This window comes from Lontra canadensis, unplaced genomic scaffold (assembly GCF_010015895.1).
Source record: "Lontra canadensis isolate GAN:19392208 unplaced genomic scaffold, GSC_riverotter_1.0 scaffold36, whole genome shotgun sequence".
Taxonomy (NCBI): Eukaryota; Metazoa; Chordata; class Mammalia; order Carnivora; family Mustelidae; genus Lontra; species Lontra canadensis.
This window is the reverse complement of record NW_022631030.1, coordinates 12,591,150-12,612,343: the sequence shown is the minus strand read 5'-3', so window position 1 is coordinate 12,612,343 and position 21,194 is coordinate 12,591,150. Positions and strand designations below refer to the sequence as shown.

Sequence of the window (21,194 nt, the reverse complement as noted above, 5' to 3'; positions counted from 1 at the left end):
CAGGAGGCCCGGGAGCTATTTGGTAGACAGGTGCTTCTGAAGCTTCACAGTTCTCTGTGGAGAAACGGGGGACATGGGGTCCAAGCAGTGTTTGAGTATGGTCTTAGGAAAGAATTGGAAAAATATGAAGGTGTTCCTAAATTTAAAGGGGGCCCTTGTATGTCATGAATCCAAACTACGTACGACTAGGACAACTCTTGGTTCTAGAGGTTCCTCCACCCATGAAAGCTGTGGGTCCCAGGTTGGGAGAAAGAACGTGGATCGATCCGCAGAAGAAGTCACTGGATTGGAGAGGCGCCTGGAGATCACTGAGGCCGGCCTGATCAGGAAACAAAATCTGGAGGTTAAGGGACAAGCTGGAGGTGACGCAGCTCCGTAGGGGCAGGGCAGGATGTGAGTCCGGGCTCCCTGATTCCCCGTCTTCTGTCTTCTGTCTTCCTACTAGAGTGTGGGGACATCTACGCCATTTCCAGAAACATGGCTGTTCCCGCAGAGGCGCACATCCAGTGCTAATTCATCTTCGCCCCTGGGTGTAACACGTTTGTTTTGTTGTTGTTGTTGTTTAAACAGCAGCATCTAGATAGTTATTGTGTCTCATATACTCATGGCCCTGGATTCTGAAGTTGACCAAAGAAAAGCCAGATTTGCTCCCACAGAGTTTGTACGCTGAGTCATTAGTAGGCAAACACGGGGACATTTACGGTTGCTTGGCTAAAGGTGGACATGAACTTGAAGAACAGATCATGCATAATCTTGCGGACTTCAGCATGGTTTGTGAAAATATTCCCCTATTCCCTCTTTTCCAAATTTTTGGGGCAGGGGCAAGGCAGACGATGCGCAAAAGGTTTGGCAGAAGATGCTCCTGAAGAGACAGCAGCAGGGGGTCGTGGGTTGGGAGGAAGATAGAGTCCCTGACTCTGAAGTTTGGGGGGTGGAGCTAGGTAGAGGTAATAAAGTAGAGGAGACCTTGACTGGAGGGCGAATGGATGAGGGCATATGTGGTCCTAGTCATTAGAGTGGGCTCACCTTCAAAGCAGAGCAGGGATAGGGTGTGCCCATCATTCCAGTAGCTTCCAGATTTCTGGGGCTTTGTTTTATTTGTTTCCAGTGTCATAAAGGTGAAACATGTGGGCTTGGGCTGTGTCCTCTGACAGCCCCCAAAGGGATAGGGAGAAGAATGCCCTTCTCTTGGTACCTTGCCATGTGTGGGACAGAGCAGGGCAAAACGTGCACTTTCCTGAGATGCCCTAGGGGAGGGGATCTAATCGCTCCAAGGCTCTGTGGCTACCATCCTTCCCTTGGTGGCCACTGGGCAACCACCCGAGGTTCCGAAGCTCTGCATTTGGCTTCTACAACTCTGTAGGCTTTCTTGTTTTTCTTCCTCTGTCTTCAGCCAGCCACTGTTGGTTGTTTCTTCCCCTTTCATCTCTTATAACTGTAGGCAACTTTACAGACCCATTTTTTTTTTACACTGACCCATTTTTAATCTTTTTTTCCATTTTGTTTGAACTGCCATTTTTCTTGACTTTATACTCTCACCAGGTGCTCCATGTTTCTAGATCTAACTGCACCCTTTCTTGTCTTCTTCTATCCTGTATCCATCTTCAGGAACCCCTGCCCTACCAACCTGCCATCACTCCATCTAAACATAACTGAGGATGAAATTCTCTTCCTCTCTCCTTTCTTATGTATTACACTCACCTTTGTCTCACCTTACACTCACCTAACAGTCAGAAAATCTTGTTGATTCTTCCTTTGAAACATACTTACATTTCTTGTTTCCTCTTTACCTCTACATTCATGACCTTGATCTAACTCTGCCCTCATACTTGGACTGCTGCTTAGCACCACAACCAGCAGGATGCTCCTGGAACACTCATGTGGGGGTAATACATAATGGGTGCCCCAGCCCTCAGGAATCAAGCTAAATGATATCTTAATGCAAAATTTTCAGAAGTCAAAATTAATGCAAAAATTATTTAAAAAAATAAAAATTTTAAATAAAGTTAGGGTTAGTAATACTGATTTTTTCCCCCTCTTTACCTTAGTCTCCCGTATGGCTCTGTGAGGCACTATAGTGCCTATGTCTGCTTCCTTATCTCCTCCTCTTGCCCAACCCATCCTACTTGGCACCATCAAAGGAGTCTTCTAGAACATATTGATTCACCATATCACTACCTCTAATGCAGACACCAAAGCCTTTCTCCTGGAGCCAAATTCCTGTCCAGTATTTACAGCGCTCAACATTGTGATCTTGTCCTGTCCCTCCAGCTTTGCTTCTTACTCATTGACCTCCATGGCAAGTGTCCACATTGTCCAAGAGCATAACTTTCCCTCAAGCTTCTCACCACCAAATGACACAGTCTATATCTCTCTAGATAACCTATCTGAATCTTTCTTATTCTTCCTTTGATAGTATTACATGTTCCTTTTCACCTTAAGGTGTGTGATCATCTTTTTTTTTTTTTTTTTTTTTTTTCCTCTCTCTAGGCTCTTCACTACATGTTCTAGGCTAAATCTTACCCAGCCTTGGGTTACCTTAATTTGCTTCCTCCAGGAAGTATTACCTGCTATCATGCCCCTCCCCCTACACGTTGGGACTTAACCCTGTCCCATCTCCTTGCTGTAATTTCCTGTTTACTTGTCTGAATGTTCCTAAGGGTGAAGTTCATTTCTTGTTCATATTATGTTCTTTGCATCGAACATGATTCTCGGCATAGACTAGGTGTACTGATATAAATTTGCTCCACAAATATCCATTGCCATAATTTGCCTAGTACCTATCCTAAGACAGCAGTCACCCTTCTTGAGAAATCTGTATGAGGGCCACATAAGCTTCATGTTGGACAGGTAGAAGAAAAGACAGTCTGAAACCAAATAGACCTGGGTTTGAATGCTATCTTTATTATTTTATTAGCTGTGTGGCCTTTGGAAGTTTACTTGTCCTCGTTTTTAAAAAAGATTTTATTTATTTATTTATTTGAGAGAGACAGAGAGAGAAAGAGAGGGACAGGGACAATCAGACTTCGTGCTGACCTCAGAGCTGACTGGGGACTTGATTCCAGGACCCTGGGATCATGACCTGAGCTGAAATCAAGTTTCGGACTCTTAACTAACTATGAGCCACCCAAGTACCACTACTTGTCGTCTTAAAACCTCAGTTTGTTCTGCATAATAGGGGTAGGAATAGTAATCTTGCATGAGGGTGGTGAGGATTAAATGTGACCATTTCTGCACAATGCTTAGCACACCAACTGGCATAGAGCAGGTGTGTGGTGTACGTTAGTTCCTTTCAAAAATCACCTGTGGCGTGAATGAGTGAGGACGGGTGGTTTCTTAAAACTGTGACAAGGACTGAAAATGTTGCTCGCATCTTATGAGTTCACCTCCAGTTGCAGCCAGGAAAGGACGGTGTCAACAAAGAGACTCAAACTTATTTTGGGTGGCGCTTTTTTAAAGCAACAGGGTGGGTGTTGTGCAGCCCAGATTTCTGACCTGTTAATAACCTGCCTCTTGCTCCTCAACGAAGACAGTTTCATAATGAATTGGAACCAGCTATGTGGTTCTTTTGAGTAAAAATGTCATTTTCATACTCTATGAAATAGGTATTAAGTCAGTTTGTGAAATGTCTAATAAACAGGCAGGTGTCTAGATAACAAGAGTCATGGTGCTTCCAGGAGCATCTGCTAGCAAAGACGTTTGTGGTTCATGGTAAGCTTAGTGCATTACCTCCTTCTCATTCTTAAGAGTAGGGTCCTCTGGCTCCCCTGAGGACGGCTAAAGAGAAAATAATGTCTTAAAATAAATCTCCATTTATAAAATAATATATGAACTATCCCTGACAAAAACCTGGTTTGAGGCAGGAGTGATTAAAAAAAAAAAAAAGCCACATAAATTCAGTCTGATGCTGAGCATGGTTGTTAATCAGAGGCTGGGAATTGACTCATCACACTGCTATGTTGTTGTCATTGCCTGTGTCTAGAACCTCAGGGCTTTATCCCTAACCCATAAAATACTCCTTCGGCCTTCCATCTCTCCCCTGCAGAATGCATGCAGATAATTTTCCTTCGACACTTCTTTGCACATTACATTTTGCCATCAGTGGCCTTTCCTTAGCAGAGAAAGCTTAAACATGTAAACTTGAGAAAAATTTCTCCATATCACCTTGCATCACAAAGAATAAAATATTTAGGAATAGATTTAACCCAGGAGATGAAACACCTGTATTCTGAAAACTGTAAGACACTGATGGAAGAAACTGAAGATGACAAAAACAAATGGAAAGACATACAATGCTCATGGATTGGAAGAATTAATATTGTTAAAATATCCGTATTACCCAAAGCAATCTACAGATTCAATGTAATCCCTATCAAAATACTAATAACATTTCCATATTACTAGAACAAATGATCCTGAAATTTGTATGAAACAACAAAAGACTTTGAGTAGCCAAAGTAATCCTGAGAAAGAAGAAAGCTGGAGGTATCACAATCCCAGATTTCAAGATATACTACAAAACTGTAGTAATCAAAACAGAACAGTACTCTCACAAAAATTGACTTATAGATCAGTGGAACAGGATAGAAAGCCCAGAAACAAGTCCACACTTATATGGTCAATTAATCTATAATGAAGGAGGCAAGAATGTTCAATGGGGGAAAAGACATTCTTTTCCCCAAATTCTGTTGGGAAAACTGGAAAGCTACATGCAAAAAAATGAAACCGGACCACTGTATTACACCATACCCAAAAATAAACTCAAAATGGATTAAAGACCTAAACATGAGACATGAAACCGTAAAACTCCTAAAAGGAAACACAAGCAGTAATTTATCTGACATCGCCTTTAGCAATATTTCCTAGATATTTTCTAGATATCTCCTTTATATAATTATAATTCGCTTTCTTTGGGCAAGGGAAACAAAAGTAGAAATAAACTGTTGGGTCTACACTAAAATGAAAAGCTTTTGCACAGTGGGGGAAACCATTAACAAAACAAAAAGAAACCTGGCAAATCGGAAAAGATATTTGCAAATGGTAATCTGATAAAGGTTTAATATCCAAAATATATAAAGAATTTATACAACTCAACACCAAAAAAAAAAAAAAATTCAAAATATTCTGGGCAGAAGACATGAACAGACATTTCTCCAAAGAAGACTGCAAATAGCCCACAGACACATGAAAAGATGCTCAACGTCACTAATCACCAATCATCAAATGCAAATCAAATCACAATGCAATATTACCTTACACCTTTCAGAATGGCTAAAGTCAACAACATAAGATACAACAAATGTTGGTGTGGATGAAGAAAATGAACTCTTGTGTACTGTGGTGGGAATGCAAATTACGCAGTCACTGTAGAAAACAGTATGGAGGTTCCTCAAAATAAAAATAGGATTACCATATGATTCAATAATTCCACTACTGGGTATTTACTTAAAGAAAACAAAAACACTAATTTGCAGAGACCTACATCTCTATGTTTATTGCAGCATATTTACTGTAGTCAAGATATGGAAGCAACCTAAGTGTCCATGGGTAGATGAGTGGACAAAGAAGATGTGAGATACACACACACACCCACATACACACACACACACCCACACACACACTCACACTGGAATATTGCTTAGCTTTAAAAACGAATGAAATCTTGCCTTTTCTGAATAACACAGATAGAGCTAGAGGGTATTATGCTAAGTGAAATAAGTCCGATGAAGACAAATACTGTGGTTTCACTTACATTTGGAATCTAAAAAGAAAGAAAAAAAAAAAACGCAAATGAGCAAACAAACAAAAACAGACCTATAAATACAGAAAACAATCTGTTTTCTTGCAAGAAGAGAGGGGGTTTGGGGGGTGGACGCATAAGATGAAGGGGATTAAGGGTACAAAATACCAGTTATAAAATAAGTATGTCATAGAGATAAAAAGTTCAGCACAGGGAATATAATCAGTAATATTGTAATGACATTGTATGGTGACAAATGGTGCCTATACTTCTCATGGGGAACATAGTGTAATATACAGAATTGTTGAACCACTGTGGTCTATACCCAAAACTTACATAACATTGTATGTCAACTATACTTAAGTAACAAATATATTAAAAAAGTAAATGATATAAAATGCAAAAACCAAGGTTTTTAATACCCTTGCAGGGCCTATAACAAACTACCTGTACCTATCTACAAGGATTCTACTCCTACTATCTACTGCCATCTTCAAGGCTCTTACAAGGAGGGTTTAGGCAAACCATGCATACACTGTCCCAAAAGAACAGGGGCAGGCAACTTAGAATTCTCCTTTATATAATTTAGAATCAAAATTTTCTCACTTGAGACCTAATTCTTGCAACTCTGATCCTTGACATTGAATTTTGAAGAAGACTCTAGAGAAATATCAAAAGATGGGGATGGATATTGAGAGCACACAGGTAGTCTAGGAAATGTGTTTCAAACTGATTCAGTTGCAAAGGGCTGTTGAAGACCTACTTATCTTTGGGGATTCAAAAGTTGTTGCCTCGGAGGCTTGCAATATGAAAATACAATGTCCCTAAAATGGTTTTAACCAGAATTCAGGAAACATTTTCTGACTGAAGCTCTGGGGAGCGTTAATTTCCCTAAATCTTTTGGTCTCAAACACAAATAGCTAGCAACACACCATTGCTCCATTTATATTCTAGTGGTTCTCACCAGTGTCCAGTAGCAGAAGCTAAGTATGGTAGCCTTTGCTACTCAATAACTCAAGGAGACTCCATTCAGTTCCGAGGATGTTATTATGTTCTTGGCACCTTTAGCCCAGTTAGAAGTCCAACAGCCCCAAAGTAAACTTCATCCAGACCTACTTTGAATGATTTTATGAATATTATGGAAAACGTCATCTTATTTAATGCACACAAATGTCCTTCTATATTTTGGCTTTGATTGTCATTTTTCTCTGGGCCAATATACTCTCTTCTGTTATTTTTACTGAGCTTAAGTTAATGGACAGTTGCAAAACGGGGAAGAGAGAGTAGATAGCGAATGTTTGACTCTAATACCGCTGAGCTCTTATCCTGTAGCTCACGGGGAGAGAGGGCATCAGAGGTTCTCCAATAAGAGGCTCTTCCTGGGGGTTAGCAAGCTACCCTTCATGGATGAAAATACCATCTAAGTAGCTATATTTATTAGTTAGCCCTTTAATATCAGTAGACTTAACCACATCAAATTATAGCAGAGTTTGATTATCTTAACTGTGGTTTTTATGAAGGTAGAGAAACCATAAGAGAAGATCGAAAGAATAAAAAAGAAAGAAAAGAAAGTAAAGGAAGGGCCAGTGTAGATTAGACTCCTCAGGAATCTTTCTGTGAATCTGCTATCTCCTTTTGTGTCTTACTTTTTTTTTTTTTTTTAAGATTTTATTTATTTATTTGAGAGACAGACAGATATAGTGAGAGAGAGCATGAGCAGGGAGGAGAGGGAGAAGCAGGTTCCCCCACTGAGCTGGAAGCCTGATGTGGGGCTCAATCTCAGCACGCTGGGATCATGACCTGAGCTGAAGGCAGAGGCTTAATGACTGAGCCACCCACGCGCTCCTTGTGTCTTGCTTTTACCCCTCTTGCTCAATCTCAGGAATGTGAAGGGTCTGTTATATCAAAATAATATCTACCTTCTATTAGGCATCATGTAGACAATGTATACTTACATTTCATATTTAATTTTGCTTTAAATATAATTTTCTTACACATATTTTACTTAATTCTTCCTATAATTGAGTAAACTGAGGTTTAGATAAAAGAACGGGCCCAGGCCTTCCCTTAGTAAGTGATAGAGGCAGGATGTGAATCCACGAAGATATCTAGCTTCAAAGAATAAGATCTCAAACACTGCATAACATGCTTCCCATGTGTGTTTAAGGAAGCACCTCTGCCTTCCTTAAAGCGTACTGGGTGGATGATATATTTTATGAATTTCACAAAATGCCTGAAAGAGTGGCACCAGTCCCCAAATGTTGCAAGAAACTGAAAATTTCTGTGTAGCCATCACTATTATTAAAACCCATGCACAATCGATTAACTGAAAAACGAGTGATTATTATTACATAGGCCCATATTTTGGTTTTCCTTTGGCGTCTGTCACCCACTGGTTCTATGAGATTAGAATGTCCTGTAAGAATATCCATTTATGGTGTTTTTACAGAGTAAGATCATAAAAAATTTCAAAAACCGGGATTGTATAAAGATGGACCCCTGCTAATCAGTGAAAATCATTGGATGTGCAGTCTAAGCAAAAAACCCTTCTCCTTCTCTCTGTATTTTGCTTCTCTCTGTATTTTTGGGGGGGCGGGGGTTGGTTATGTGACCATTGGTTGGTTCTCTTCTGCTATCTATCATGAATAGATGACTCCTATCCACATGTGGTTGTATGATAAGATGTTATTCCATTTGGGTTAGAGTACAGAGATTTTCCTGTTAATATATTTCGTTACTTTTTCCCTTGTCACAGAGGCAAGCACCTATCAACTCCTATGAAGATCCTCGAATGGCCTATGGCTTCCAGTCCAATTATCACCCGCAAAGAGCTTACTACCCTTTCTGGAATGAGATGACCATTCAGGAAGTTCCCACTGGTCTGGAACACTGTGGCTCAGGTAGGAATGTGAACAAAGGCTCGGACCACGCATAGAGTCGGAAGACAGTGGAAGGGTGATGTGGGCTTCATTCTCTGTAGCAAGAACAGCTGCCATGGCTTATGCTGGGACAAGATGCTATTGTTCTCGAACGGAAAGCCCCGCGACTTCTCCATAATTCCGCGTTACTTTATTCTCCAGCGACAGGAAGATGAAACTGTAGGAATGAGCCCAGGAGAGGTTGCTTCAGGTCTTCATTCTATAAATAGTTCTGTGCGCCATGCATTTCCTGAGACTTACCCGTTTCGGCACGGTTGTTGACGAAGGGTCTAGAAGTTCTGCAGTCGGAGAGTATGAGCCGGATAAATGGCCATTTTACAAAAGGGAATTTCTTTACTCATCTTTTTCTCCCCATTGTCCTCAACGTTTTGGCCTGTGCCCACTGGCATCTGGCTCCTTTTTCCTCTGCCCCCTCTCTTTCCCCAGCTCTCCCTCACAGACCTCCTTCCTCTCCTCCCAGCATTCCCCTCTCTCCCTGACTTGCTGGTCACCATGCTGCCCCCTGGTGAACAGGAATGACATTCCTCCAGAGAGCTCTTCCCTGTGTCCCCCTCCCCCAAAGACCTGACAGGTTGAGAGTCCTCACCCCCATCCTGTTTTGCAGAAGTCACTGTGTATCTCACAAATTCCAGGAGTCCGCGTTGACCTGTGAACAGCGTTTTTGTTACTTTATGTTCGATGCCAAATGTAAAACTTGATTTGGGGGTTCTGAAGTGATGGACTCGGGTATTAAGTTCAATTTATCACGAGGCCAGATTATATATACCCAAATACCAAAAACAAAAACAAAAACAAAAAACAACAAAAACAAAACAAAACAAAAAAACAAAAACAAAAAAAACCAACACAGCTCAAATCTGTATTTTCTCCCAGGATGAATTCCTAGCCTAAGAAATCTCATTACTCTCACATGTTGAAAATATGTAATTCCTGAGGCACGATATAGGGAGAAAGCCACTGGGAGCTCACTTAAATACAACTCTTCGGTTCGGTGTTTCTTTACTCCACATAACGATATGGTAGACTACTTTTATAATAGCAGAGACAGAAAATAAATGTTTGTTTTGTTGCCCTTACTTTAGCTCTGACCAGAAATATAGAGGCATAAAGCAAGATGCTGAAGCACTTGGTAGGGGTTGGGGGGGTGGGGAAGGCACGGGACTTGCTCTCCAGTTGTCTGGTTCTTCTCTAGGGCAGAACGAAAACAGTCTCTGTGTTCATAGTCTCTGGACTCAATAGCCATTGATATTTACGATATTTTTCAGCACCACCCCTGGATTTCAGACTTGGTGTGTTACGCTTCCCTTTCTGCTTGGTTCTTCCAAGCATAAACACAAATGTCTCAACTACCCATCCATTTAAAAAGGAGACAGGGAAGATTTTTGCAGCTGTTTGCAGGTTAGACTTGAAGATTCTAAGGGATGAAAAAAAGTCATCCTTAACAAACTGTTCTAACAAATCTTATTTGCATAAGCAAAAGGTCAGGATGGTTGCGCCTTCATTTGTGTAATTCTTGAATCCTATTGATGCCACCAGGCTTACGTCTTTTATCTTCCTGCACAACCCAGGTTAAAGTTACCTTGCGATAACACTTTGTGCTCTGGCTGGTGCTTCTGTTTGCTGGAAGTTACCTTTTGTTAAGAGCTGAGGTTATTTCATGCTGGTCTGTAGCCTCAAGATCAGAAGGTCCCTTCTTCATAGCTAAAAGACATGGTCCTTCTTCTTTTTTTTTTTTTCCCCTGGCTGAGAAGTACATACATTCCCAAGTGAAGATGATTTTTTATTCTCCTCCTTGTCAAGGTTCTTGAAAGCAAAGAATTTTTATTTCAGGGCCAATGACACCGTGTCTGTGACGCACACAAAGAACCTCTTGGGATGAAGCTTCTTTAAAATGTGAGGAGTCACAGCGGGATAATATAGTCTTCTTCCCACAGTCGACTTCGTTGTTGCAAGAAGAAGGAAGACAGGGTCACACAGACCAGTGGCTTTTGAGTAGGATGGGAAGATGAGTGCCTGTAATAACTAGTCTTAAAATGACCTGGTTGTTGTCAACCGCAGCTCAGAAATACTAGAAAGCCTCCATGGGGAGCAGTGCCTTGGTGGCAACTGTGAGGTCTGTAGTTCCCTCTGCCCTAGGCTCCCTCTGATAGAAATATCTGGCAAGAACCCGAAGTTCCTCCAGCCCCTCCTTTGCCTTCTGAGCTGTCCAGACGAAATAGTTGCAGGGATTATTTCTGGGCTGTGGTCCAGCCCTCCTCAGTGATGGGTGTCCTTTGGAAGGAGATTTGGGGTTATAGAGAAGAGAGATGAAGACATGGACCAACCAATGATTTCTCCAGCTGCAGCACATTTCCTTGGAGATGTGTTGAGTAAGAAGAAAGAGAGAAAAAAAAAATACGCTACATTTTTTTTTTTCATCTTCTTTTATCCTATTTATAACTTCAGTTTCCTTCCCGTCCTCCGTCTCATGGCCACTCCCCACCCCCGCTCCCATCTCACGTTTTGTGTTCTCAGAAGGAATGAATGAACTTCTTTTCCAAGGACTCCACATCTGGCAGTGACTGGAATACCCGGCAGGAGGGGCCATTGAGGAACATCAGGCCCTTTCCTAATAAAGTGGCTCTTATTCACAAAGGGGCCCGAGGCTGAGGACTAGGAGGGGGGTGAGGGAGAGGGGTGGGAAGATAGGGCATAGAGCTGAGAGGAAACGTGACTGCGGGAGAGCCTACCAGGTGAGCAGGAGAGAATGCTTAGTAACCAATACAGCTGAAAATGGGTTGAACAGAACAGATGCTAAGAAGGGTGCCCGGGAAGACAGAGAAGCATGGGAATGGACAGAAAATACAGGTATGGGTGGACAGGTGAAGCAGGATGGGAAGAGAAAATGAAAGCTGAATGGGAAGGCAAGAGAAGGGGAGCCCGGAAGAAGACAAGGCAAGAAGGGGAGGGGAAGATGATATGAAAGAGAAAAAAAAAAAAACAAAAAAAAACAGATGAATCTGAGGACATTAACTATACGGCTAAAAAGGGAAGCCACATTTGCATGCAATTGCCCGCGCAGCTGTACATTTCTTCATGACAATCTCGTAGTCATCATTTTCTTTTATTTCTCCTCCTCCTCCTCGTCCGCCTCTTCCCCCTCCTCCTTCTCAGCCTGGAGCCACTAGCAAGAGCCAATGGGGACCGGGAGCTGGTGTTCTGCATGAATGAATGGCCCTTTCTGTCTCGGCTCCTCGTCATCCCTCTGTCAGGGAGCCTTGTGAATCAATGGAGCCCCTTACACAAGACAGGGCTGAAATGTCTGTTACTGTTTATAGTCTGACTGGAGTGGAGCCCACTGACCCAGCCTCCTCCCTGTTCCTGTGTCCACTCTTCTGTCCCCAGCATCAGCCCCTTCTCTCAATCATCAGAGCAAGAAACACCGTTCAAGTCAGTCTGATACTCCTTGTCTCTAAGAAATCATTAACACTTCACTGCCATTAACTATTATGATGCACTCCTAACCACAGCCCTGTTGAGAAGGGACTGAAGAGACAGCAGGCCATTTTTGGGTCAAGCCCGTGAGCTCACAGCGCTGCCCAGACCCGACTGGAGCCATGTAATGCCTGTTTTCCATCGGGAACTAGAAAACCGACATCAGAGACCCGCCTGGGCACCCACGCTACAAGCCCACAGTCAGTCCCCAGTTGACAGCCGTTCATACTTAATTTTCATATTATGAATGGCAATAAGCTGTATCAGAAAATAGGATGATTACTGAGCACCCTTCCAAAGTGATATACTGTCAATTTATTTTTTGTTTCATGGGATTTGTCTTGAATCAGCCCAACTTATGGATAGGATGCTCTAACCCAAGGTTCACTTTTGGGAAATTGTTACTCAGAGCTGGAAAGCAGTCTGTGGCTACACAAGACAGTACCCCCAACTTACCCTTATGGGAATGAACCTATGGTTTCCTTACTGTGATCCTCGATTTCAGAAGCAAGACAATACTTTATTTCTTCTTGTATAATGCAGTCTGGTACGTTCTTGGTCATTGAACACAGTAAAAACCACATCTACCCACGTTTGCAGCCTACCTTCCACTTCTCATTCTTCATGAGAGAGGAAGTATGTATAGTATATTGGTAAAGAATCCAGATTCTGGGACCAGATTGCCTGGGTTTGCACATCAACTCTTCCTAACCGGGTGACCTTAGGCAACTTACTGTATCTCTGTACTCTCATTTCCTCCCATAGACCAGTGGTTCTCAAAGCATGTCAGAATCACCTGGATGGCTTATTAAAACACAGGGGTGTTGGGTTCTATCCCCAGGGTTTCTGACTCAGTGAGTCCAGGGGACGACTCAAGAATTTGCATTTTTTTCACAAGGTCTCAGGTGCTGCTGCTGCTGCTCCTGGCCCAGAGACCACACTTTGAAAACCACTAAGTTAATATATGTAAAGCTTGAAACAGCGCTGTCACTTAGCAAGCACCTTATGAATGTTTGCTGTCATCACTCATTGCCCTGAAGCGCCTGAGTGTCCAGAAATGTCAGTGTATCATTGAGTCATAAAGTGCCCCGCTGATTGGTCGAACACTTTCAGTGGTCAGTTTCACGTACTGGAAATGGAGCAGATGTCTGGAGAAGGGGAAGACTCGCTCCTTGTCTCTAAGCGACTTGGTTCAAGTGTGTATGGGGGCGGGGGGGGAGTGGGGTATGCTTACAGGATAGAAGAATTATCTCCCACGTGAAATATTACACTTACTCATAAGATAATGCTTGGCAGTGTGAGTGTGTGACTTTGGATCTTGCTATTTAATATTTCTAAAGTAAATTTACTAGTAAAATGGTAGGAGGAAAGAATGTCTTTCTCAAATAAACTTTGGAAGTTCAAGTGGGGAGATGTACTGGGAGCCCGAGTTTCTGGTCTCTCCTGGGGCTTTCCCAGACAGCCAGGGCGGCTGGGAGAGATCAAACCAGGCCCAGTGTTTGGAAAGGGCTATTGACAACCAGGTGGGAAATTTCAGCAGGAGAAGCTGATGCCTCCAGTTTGGCTTTTAAGCGTTGAGAATATTGAGATAATGCCAGGCAGACTTGTTGAATGGAGATTCACCTTGCTCTGAAGTGTTTATACTCACAGCAGCTCTGGCCTCACCACCGACCATCTCAGATGGCCCCGCGGTTTTAAAGGACAGTATTTCCAACTGTGTCTCCTACACATGTCTAATCTTTCCTCATTCCGGCTACATTTTCCTTCTGTGGAGGACCTGCTTCAGTTTCTTTTTTCTTCAAAAATAGTCCTGATCCTGTGTGTATGTGTGTATGTGTTTTTGGGATGCTGTGATGTGGGTCATTCCTCACGGGGAATATGCAAAAAAGATACCCTTCGCCCTCACTGTATTATTTTGTTCTTCTGATGAGATTTCTATGACTGTCTGATCCCGTTCTCCATAAGCAAAGGATATTCCTCCCGCTTTGGACTGAATTTGGTCCCATTTGCCAATGTTATGTTGCCGTCTCCTTTCTACTCCCATCTCCTGACCTCTTGCCAGCTTTCAAGTGTGTACGAGGTCATATGCCCATTACAAGAACTTAGTGGTATAAATGTTTGAGTATGAGCTGAAGGGTGTTGAGTCCAAGTGAAGAGTTGAGGAGTGGTGTGGTGGAAAAGAGCAAGAACATGCCCTGAATCTTGTCCCCTCCCCTTTAATAGGTGGGACACCTGCGCTGACTGCAAAGAGGTCTCGTGCCCCTTAAATGGGGGTATATACTAAAAAAGTCATGGCCTGTAGCAGGTGATCAATAAATGCTGCTACCTTCCTTCTTTTTCCTTTCAGTACGATTTGAGTGTGAATTTAAATGAGCCAAGGAAAGTAGATGTCCTACCCACTCTTGCCCACTCTTCTTGCCTGAGGCTGATTTTCTGACACCTGCCAACCTTACCCTTCACGTGTCTCCTTTTACCAGTGAAGGGAGCCTGGTGAGGAACATGAAGAGAAGCTCCGCTCCCTTAGGGACCAGAGACTTGTGTCTCACTCTGGACTTGTGCCTAGCAGCCCAGAGCAGTATGGATTGCCAAGGACTTTACAGATGTGAATCATCTGTGTAGGTGCTTGCGAAGGAAGGTTCCCTAGAGGAAGAACACTTGAGTGGAGTTCCAGTTAGACTGCAAGCCTGCTGTTGGCTGTCCTCCTATGCATTGCTTCTCAAAAATCCTAGGATGTAACCGCCTTGCTCTGAAACTCCCAGGGGGCTGGGGAGAAAAAATTTCTCTGAACTTTTTCAAACCACAAATATTTGGTCCGAGTTGGGAAAAGGTCCTCGGGGCAGCGAGTTCTTACTTGTTTCAAGCAGTTTGACCCCTCTTCTGGAACTCCTCGAGCGGGGGGTGGGGACGGTGGGTGCCGCGGCCAGCCGGGCTCCGCTCTGTGAATGGAAAGCTCGGGCAGGGTGAATGGTGTGGGAGCTGGAGTCCAGCCGGGAGGAGAGGGCTGCTGTGTGGGACCGCGCAGGGGTAGGGGGTTGGATGCGCAGAGACAGCCTGTTTTTCTCAGTGTCTGGCCGCGGAGAGACTCTTACTCTTTCTCTCCAGATGTTCGCTGTGTTTATAGCTGCTGAAGCAGGAGACCCAGCTCCCTCATTAATAAGTTTCTTTCTTGCACTGCGGCCAGGGGTCTGAGCCCGGAGCCCGCAGCTGGAGGAGGCTCGGTGGGGGAGGGCCGCCCGCAGGGGGAGGCGTCTCGCTCCCTCCCCCAGCCTCCGCGTCCCTAACCCCTACCCCGCCTCCCTCCTCTGCAATCCTCCCAAAATACACGAGCACACAAAAAGAAAAACACCAGCAGATTTTTTATTTCAGAGAGTAAACACTTGGGCCATGGGGGTCTGGAGGTTATGGGAAAAGAGGAAACCATCAGGCTAATCAGGCAGGCACACACTTCCCCTGCTGAAATAAAACAGAAATCATTGCTCCGCAGGGCTGGCGGGTTAACCCCGGCGCTGCCAGCGATGCTGGCGCGGGCAGAGCGAGCCAGGAGGTAGGGCGTCCGAGGACGAGGACCCGAGTGTTTAATTCCAGATCCAGGCAGGGAGGAAAGGAGAGCGGAGTGGACTCCCTGGGCCTGAATGCCCTCCATTCAGTCTGTGGTAGCACATCTGCCCCAAGCCGGGCTTTGGAGAGAGACCGTTGGAACAGAAGAGATTCTGCGCTCAGATGCAGTTTTGCAAGAGGTCAGGGGGAGTTCTAGGTGGGTCGGGGAGATGGAGAGATAGATGAGGGAGCCCAACGCTCGACCCAGAGCACACGTGGGGATTGTTACTGTTTAGAAAGGAGCGCGAGGGATGGTTTGATGGCAAGGATTTCGGTCAAGGTTATAGCCCTGCCACCCACCAGCTCTGCAACCAAGGGCAAATGCTGAGCCCTTCTGAGCCGCGTTCTCTCCTTTGTAATATAGTCGTGCCTACCTCACAGAACTATGGTGGGGAACAAAGCACCGCACTGAACGTGGAAACGGCAAACCCCAAAGCATAGCTCTCAATTTATGATTTCATGCATTGCTGTAAATTGATCAGGTTCCTCTCTCCCTCCCTACCTCCTTCCTTTCTCTCTCCCTCCCTCTGTGCTTTCTCTTCCTCCCTCCTTTTTCCTTCCTTCCTTCTTTCCTCCCTCCTTCCCTTCCTCCCTTCCTTCTTTCCTTCCCCACGCCCTCCCCTCCTCGCCTGCCCCCCTTTTCTTCCCCTCCCTATTAAATGCCTTCCCTCAGCCTCTACCTTGCTGCTGCCTGTCTGGAGAGCATAAATATCGCATGGACCAGAGGTCGTAGGTCAAACATGAGACCTAATTGCACTGTGAGAGAAATTACCCTTACACTGATCTATAAGGCAACCTTTGGCTCTTCCTGAGGCTGCCAGGGTGAGTGGTCCATCAGCTCTCAGTCCAGACCCTGCCCCCATCTGGCGGCCTAGTCAGGGGACCATCACCTCCTATCAATCCCTTCTCACCACTCTGGTCAGTCCCAAGAGAGTGTATTGAAATCTAGAAGCGGATTCTATCCCATTGTGCCAGAGACACTGGGCATTGAAGTCTTGACTGAAGTCCAGCCATATTTCCCGCTCCCCCCTCCACCTTTTTTTTCGTTTTAACATCTCCTTTTATTTTGTGCTCCATGGAATGAGTTCTGCGAACATCCGTGGAGGTTATGGGCCTGTGGCCTCTCTACTGTGAGGTGGAGTGGGGGAGGGGAGCACTTCAGGCCCCTCCAGAGAAACAGGGGAGAGTCACATCGTGAACTCTCCTTCTCACAGATGTGCCTCTGGTGATAGACTTTTCCACCTGCCCCTTTGTGGGGTGTATGGGGGGTGGGGGGAGAGTGAGTGGAAGAAACTTTGTCTCTGAAGGGGGCAGGAGTCCAGAGCCCACACCGCCACCAACAATGTGTACAAAAACAATCATGGTGCCCACATACACCTCCAGATGCCACATACCTCCACCCAACTGCCTCCAACTCTGTGCGGCCTTAAGGATCTCGGCCCCCATTTCTGATCTTTGGCCTCTTGTGGAACCACTGACTGTTCTATTGCCTGTCACAAACTGGCTTCGTCAAGTGGAGACCATTTCCAGAAGTTTCAGATCTAGGGAGTGAGATGACCCCACCCTGGGTCAGCTCCTTTGAACTGTCCAGTAGTGTCTTAGCATTTCCTTCTTTGGTCAGAACAGATGGACATTCCTCACTGAACAGGGCTTATGGCTTACGTGAGGTTGATGAGTTGAATGTTGGGTTTTATAAGGAAAGGGGCTGAAACTTCTGTGGTCCTGCTCCCAGAGACTTGAAGAAAGCCTGGAAATAACAGAAAAGTGGTCGCTTCAACCATACCTGAGATATTCGGGCATTTCATCAACACTTTGTATTTTGAAAATCTGAGTTTAGAATTCCTGAAAAACACCGCCACTAACCTATCATGACGCAAAGTTTGTTTGGCTCTTGGTAGGTTTTTATTTATTTATTTTTTCCAAAATAATTCAGATCCCTCAGAATTTCCAGTTAGGTATCTGTGCCTATCTCTATTTCTGTTGCTTCTCTCCTGATTACTAAAAAAACTTAAGAATATAGAGTAAAAAATAGTTCATATCCTATTCTTGTTCAATTTTAAATAATCTTACTGTAGCAAGTCCTGAGGGAAGGCCTGTCTTCTTTCTAGAACAGCTAGAGAGAAAGAGTAATTGTCATTCATCAAATACTTTCTATACTAAGAATCACACATGTGTGGTGATTTTGCTCTTAAAACATTCCTCTGAAGATGATATTACGACCCATTTTACAGATGAGATGAATGAGGCTCAGTGGGGTGACCTGACCTCCCAAAGAAGTCTAACTATAATTCTGGGAGGTGGGGAGAGGGTCAGTTAATCTGCGATCCTACTGCAAAGCGCAGGCTCCGACCTTGATGCAAACTTGGCCTGCCCCCAAAATGTTTTTTAGGTCTTCATTGTTGCCTCATCCCTAATGGTTAATGTCTGCCCTAGAGGGTAAGAGAATATAAGCTTTCCTCATTGTCCTACAAACCAGAGAGACCCATGAAAATCTTAGAGCTGGGTAGAGAGAATGAGCCTGTGTAGTCTTTCAGGACCTTCTCTCTTACTTTGGGTCTGACATCGGCACGAGGGAGCTCGGTCATCTGTAGGCCCTTTGGGGGAGCGGGTTTTCCTTTGCTGAGAGTCCCCTTAGGGTCTCTCATCTAAGCATCACACTCCCTTTGCTCCATTTGTCCTTCTCTACCAGCTAGCTTTGGGAGCAGACAGAGTTGCTGAGCAAGACTAAACCCAAGAAGTTTGTGAAAGGTTATACCCTTGAAGCTATCCACAGTGTACACAGCACGTGCTGAAGTTTACACAGACTTCTCAGACCTCTGAATAGAGAGACTAATTGTGGGGAAGCTGCTTTTCAGCACACAGGATGGGCTGTTCTCTGTGGGTTTTACTATCAAAAGGCTTTTAAAAGTGCAGTGTAGCCATTGTTGAATATTTCACAATGAATTAAATACCATTTTTCTCCCCGCAGCTGTTCCATGTGAGTGAGCGTAGAGTGCTTTTTTTTTTTTTCTTCCCCTCCTGGCAGAAGACGGCTGCTGTATAAACCTAAGCACTGGGGTAATGAGATTATTTGTGTGCGAATTCTTTAGGAAAAGCATTTCTTTATTTTAAACTCAATGATGTGATTCGGGACTGCTGCTCTGGAGATGGGAGAGGGGGAGCCTCGGAAGAGAATGGAATTGAAATGTCTCTGAGCAGAATTGGGAGAATGCAGGGGTGAGGGGTGAGGGAATGGGGCTTCTAAACCCCAGTGCATTTATCTGCAATTCCCTGGGGGCGGGGGTGTGGGGGGTGGGGGCTGCCTCTCTGAGCCCTACTACTGGGCTGTGGAGGAGGAGGGAAATTCAATCTTTCTTTCTTTCTTTCTTTCTTTCTTTCTTTCTTTCTTTCTTCCTTTCTTTCTTCCTTTCTTTCGTTTTTTTAGTAAACAATTAATCGCTTTTCCATCTGCCCTTTCAACATTTCTTCCTGATCTCACAAGTTTTAATGGGGTTGAAGGAACATTTGGTTTGCTCTCTCCCTGTTTTTATATCAGAGAGCACTTAAAAATTGAGAATTACAATGAAATCTACAAGGAAAACAGCTTTTCTCTAGCGCTTACTATGGTCTCTACAATTAAGATGATATTCAGCCTTACTGGTGCTGTGACATCAAGTGTTACACCAAGTGTCCATTCCTCTTCCCTTGCTTGACTTACTTTTCCTCTTCAGATTTTTCACTACCTTTCATAGAAATCAAACTTCAGGTAAGCGATGTGTTGAACTAAGTATGAAATCAGTTAAGATTCAAAACGATGCAGAGTATCGTTTTCATCAAGCATCATCAAGTATCATCCGGGAGTTACCAGCTGTTCTTTAGATCCACTGAAGACTAAGGGGTAAAAATGGGGGGAAAAAATGGGAAAAGAGAGGTTTAGATTAGCTATGGTGAAATTTAACTCTGAAATCCATTATCAAAGGAGTTTGTGAATTGCCTACGCCCTCAAATGTCCTTCAGGGTATTTCAGAAGTAGGTTAAGTCATTTTTTATTATCCTTCTGTTCCTATCACATAAGACACAAATTTCAAAACCTTTTAAGGGAAGAACTTCAAGGGAATGTTTTAGGAATCTATCAAGTGGGAAAGAGCAGGTCAGATAGGAAAAGAAAGCTATTGATTTGGGGAATAATCTTTTCGTTCTGCTCCAGTGAGTGAAGCAAAAAGGGGATTCAGCTAGGCATGTGTTATGAGAACTCAACCAACAAGATTTGGGGGCAAAAGAAAGACGGTTTGAAATGTCCTTCTGCCTCTTTCCCATTGTTGTTGGTCACTTACTCTTTTAGCTTCCCATATTTCCCGATAGCTGTGGAAGGTGGGCAGGTGGGCGTTCATCGTTCTCCTCTCCCTCTAACTGAAGGGGAAGACCCGCTACAAAAGCAAGAGAGAATCTGTGCCGTTTGGGTTGCTTTAAATCATGTAACTGTTTCCCTCTTTCTGGCTGGGAACTAGTACTTTGCCATGTGCAAATGTGAGAGGGTTCTTTTTTTGGTAATAATTGTTATAAAAATAATCCACCCCTTTAAGGAAAGTTTATAAATTAAAGAATACTTTAGGGGGAAAGGGCACTTCCATTTCATCAGTTAGTGGTTAATGTTAAAGTCTACTCCGTGAATATTTTCCTGTGAATAGTTCACCTGGCTATCACACATTGTCTCAAAGTTACACCCGAGATCATCCCTTTCTCTCCTGCCTCTTTAACACTACCTAGACCGCCAATCCTGTCTTGGAGAAAGTCAAGCAATCTACCAGTCACCAGCCTAGGAAACTAGTAGTTAGTATTGACTCTCTCCTTTCTGCCTTAACGCTAGTGTTGTTGGAGGTTCTTTTTGTTTGCAAGTGGTGGACATCTGGCTCAGTTAACTTAAACTGAAGAAGGAATTTCTTGACTCACAGAACTGAAGAGTCCAGAAGAGCCAGTCCAGGGAACCCTAGGATAGCGATAATCTTGTCAAACCCTTTGCTCTCTTCTTCCTGGGTCTCTTTCTTCCCCTCTTCTCCTTCCTCTTCCTCCTCCTTCTCTCTTTAGCTCATGTCTTCTTGTCTTTCCTAGAAGGGAAGTGTGATAAGAGGTCTGGTAGGGGAAGTTGGAGGGATCTGGTAAGGGAAGACAGGGGAAAGCTTTAGGGATGCAAAAGCAGCAGATGATCACCATATCCCCATACTGAGTTGGGCACAAGTCCTCTCAATCTTGTATCCTAAATATCTCTCGAATTTATAAGGATGATGATGACGACGTTGATGATGATTATTGTCAATCTCTTAGCTTAGGCCCTAGTTGTATTTCCCCAATACCTAAGTACCTGAATTGTAGATTATCTCACTGTGTTGCAATCACTGATTTTTGTCTTTGCTACTTGCCTATACGTACCTCGAGGGTAGACCTTTGTCCTGGTCCTGTTCCTAGTA

At 43.9% G+C, this 21,194-nt stretch overlaps 1 protein-coding gene across 1 annotated transcript in view; it reads left to right on the top strand.

Annotated features, from left to right (window-relative positions):
- ETS1 (ETS proto-oncogene 1, transcription factor) overlaps positions 1-21,194 on the top strand; it is a 123,872-nt gene that overhangs the window by 21,351 nt on the left and 81,327 nt on the right. Inside the window, exon 3 of the mRNA XM_032868898.1 lies at positions 8,496-8,640. Within this exon, the coding sequence (XP_032724789.1) occupies positions 8,496-8,640 (145 nt within the window). The remainder of the gene's footprint in view (positions 1-8,495; positions 8,641-21,194) is intronic.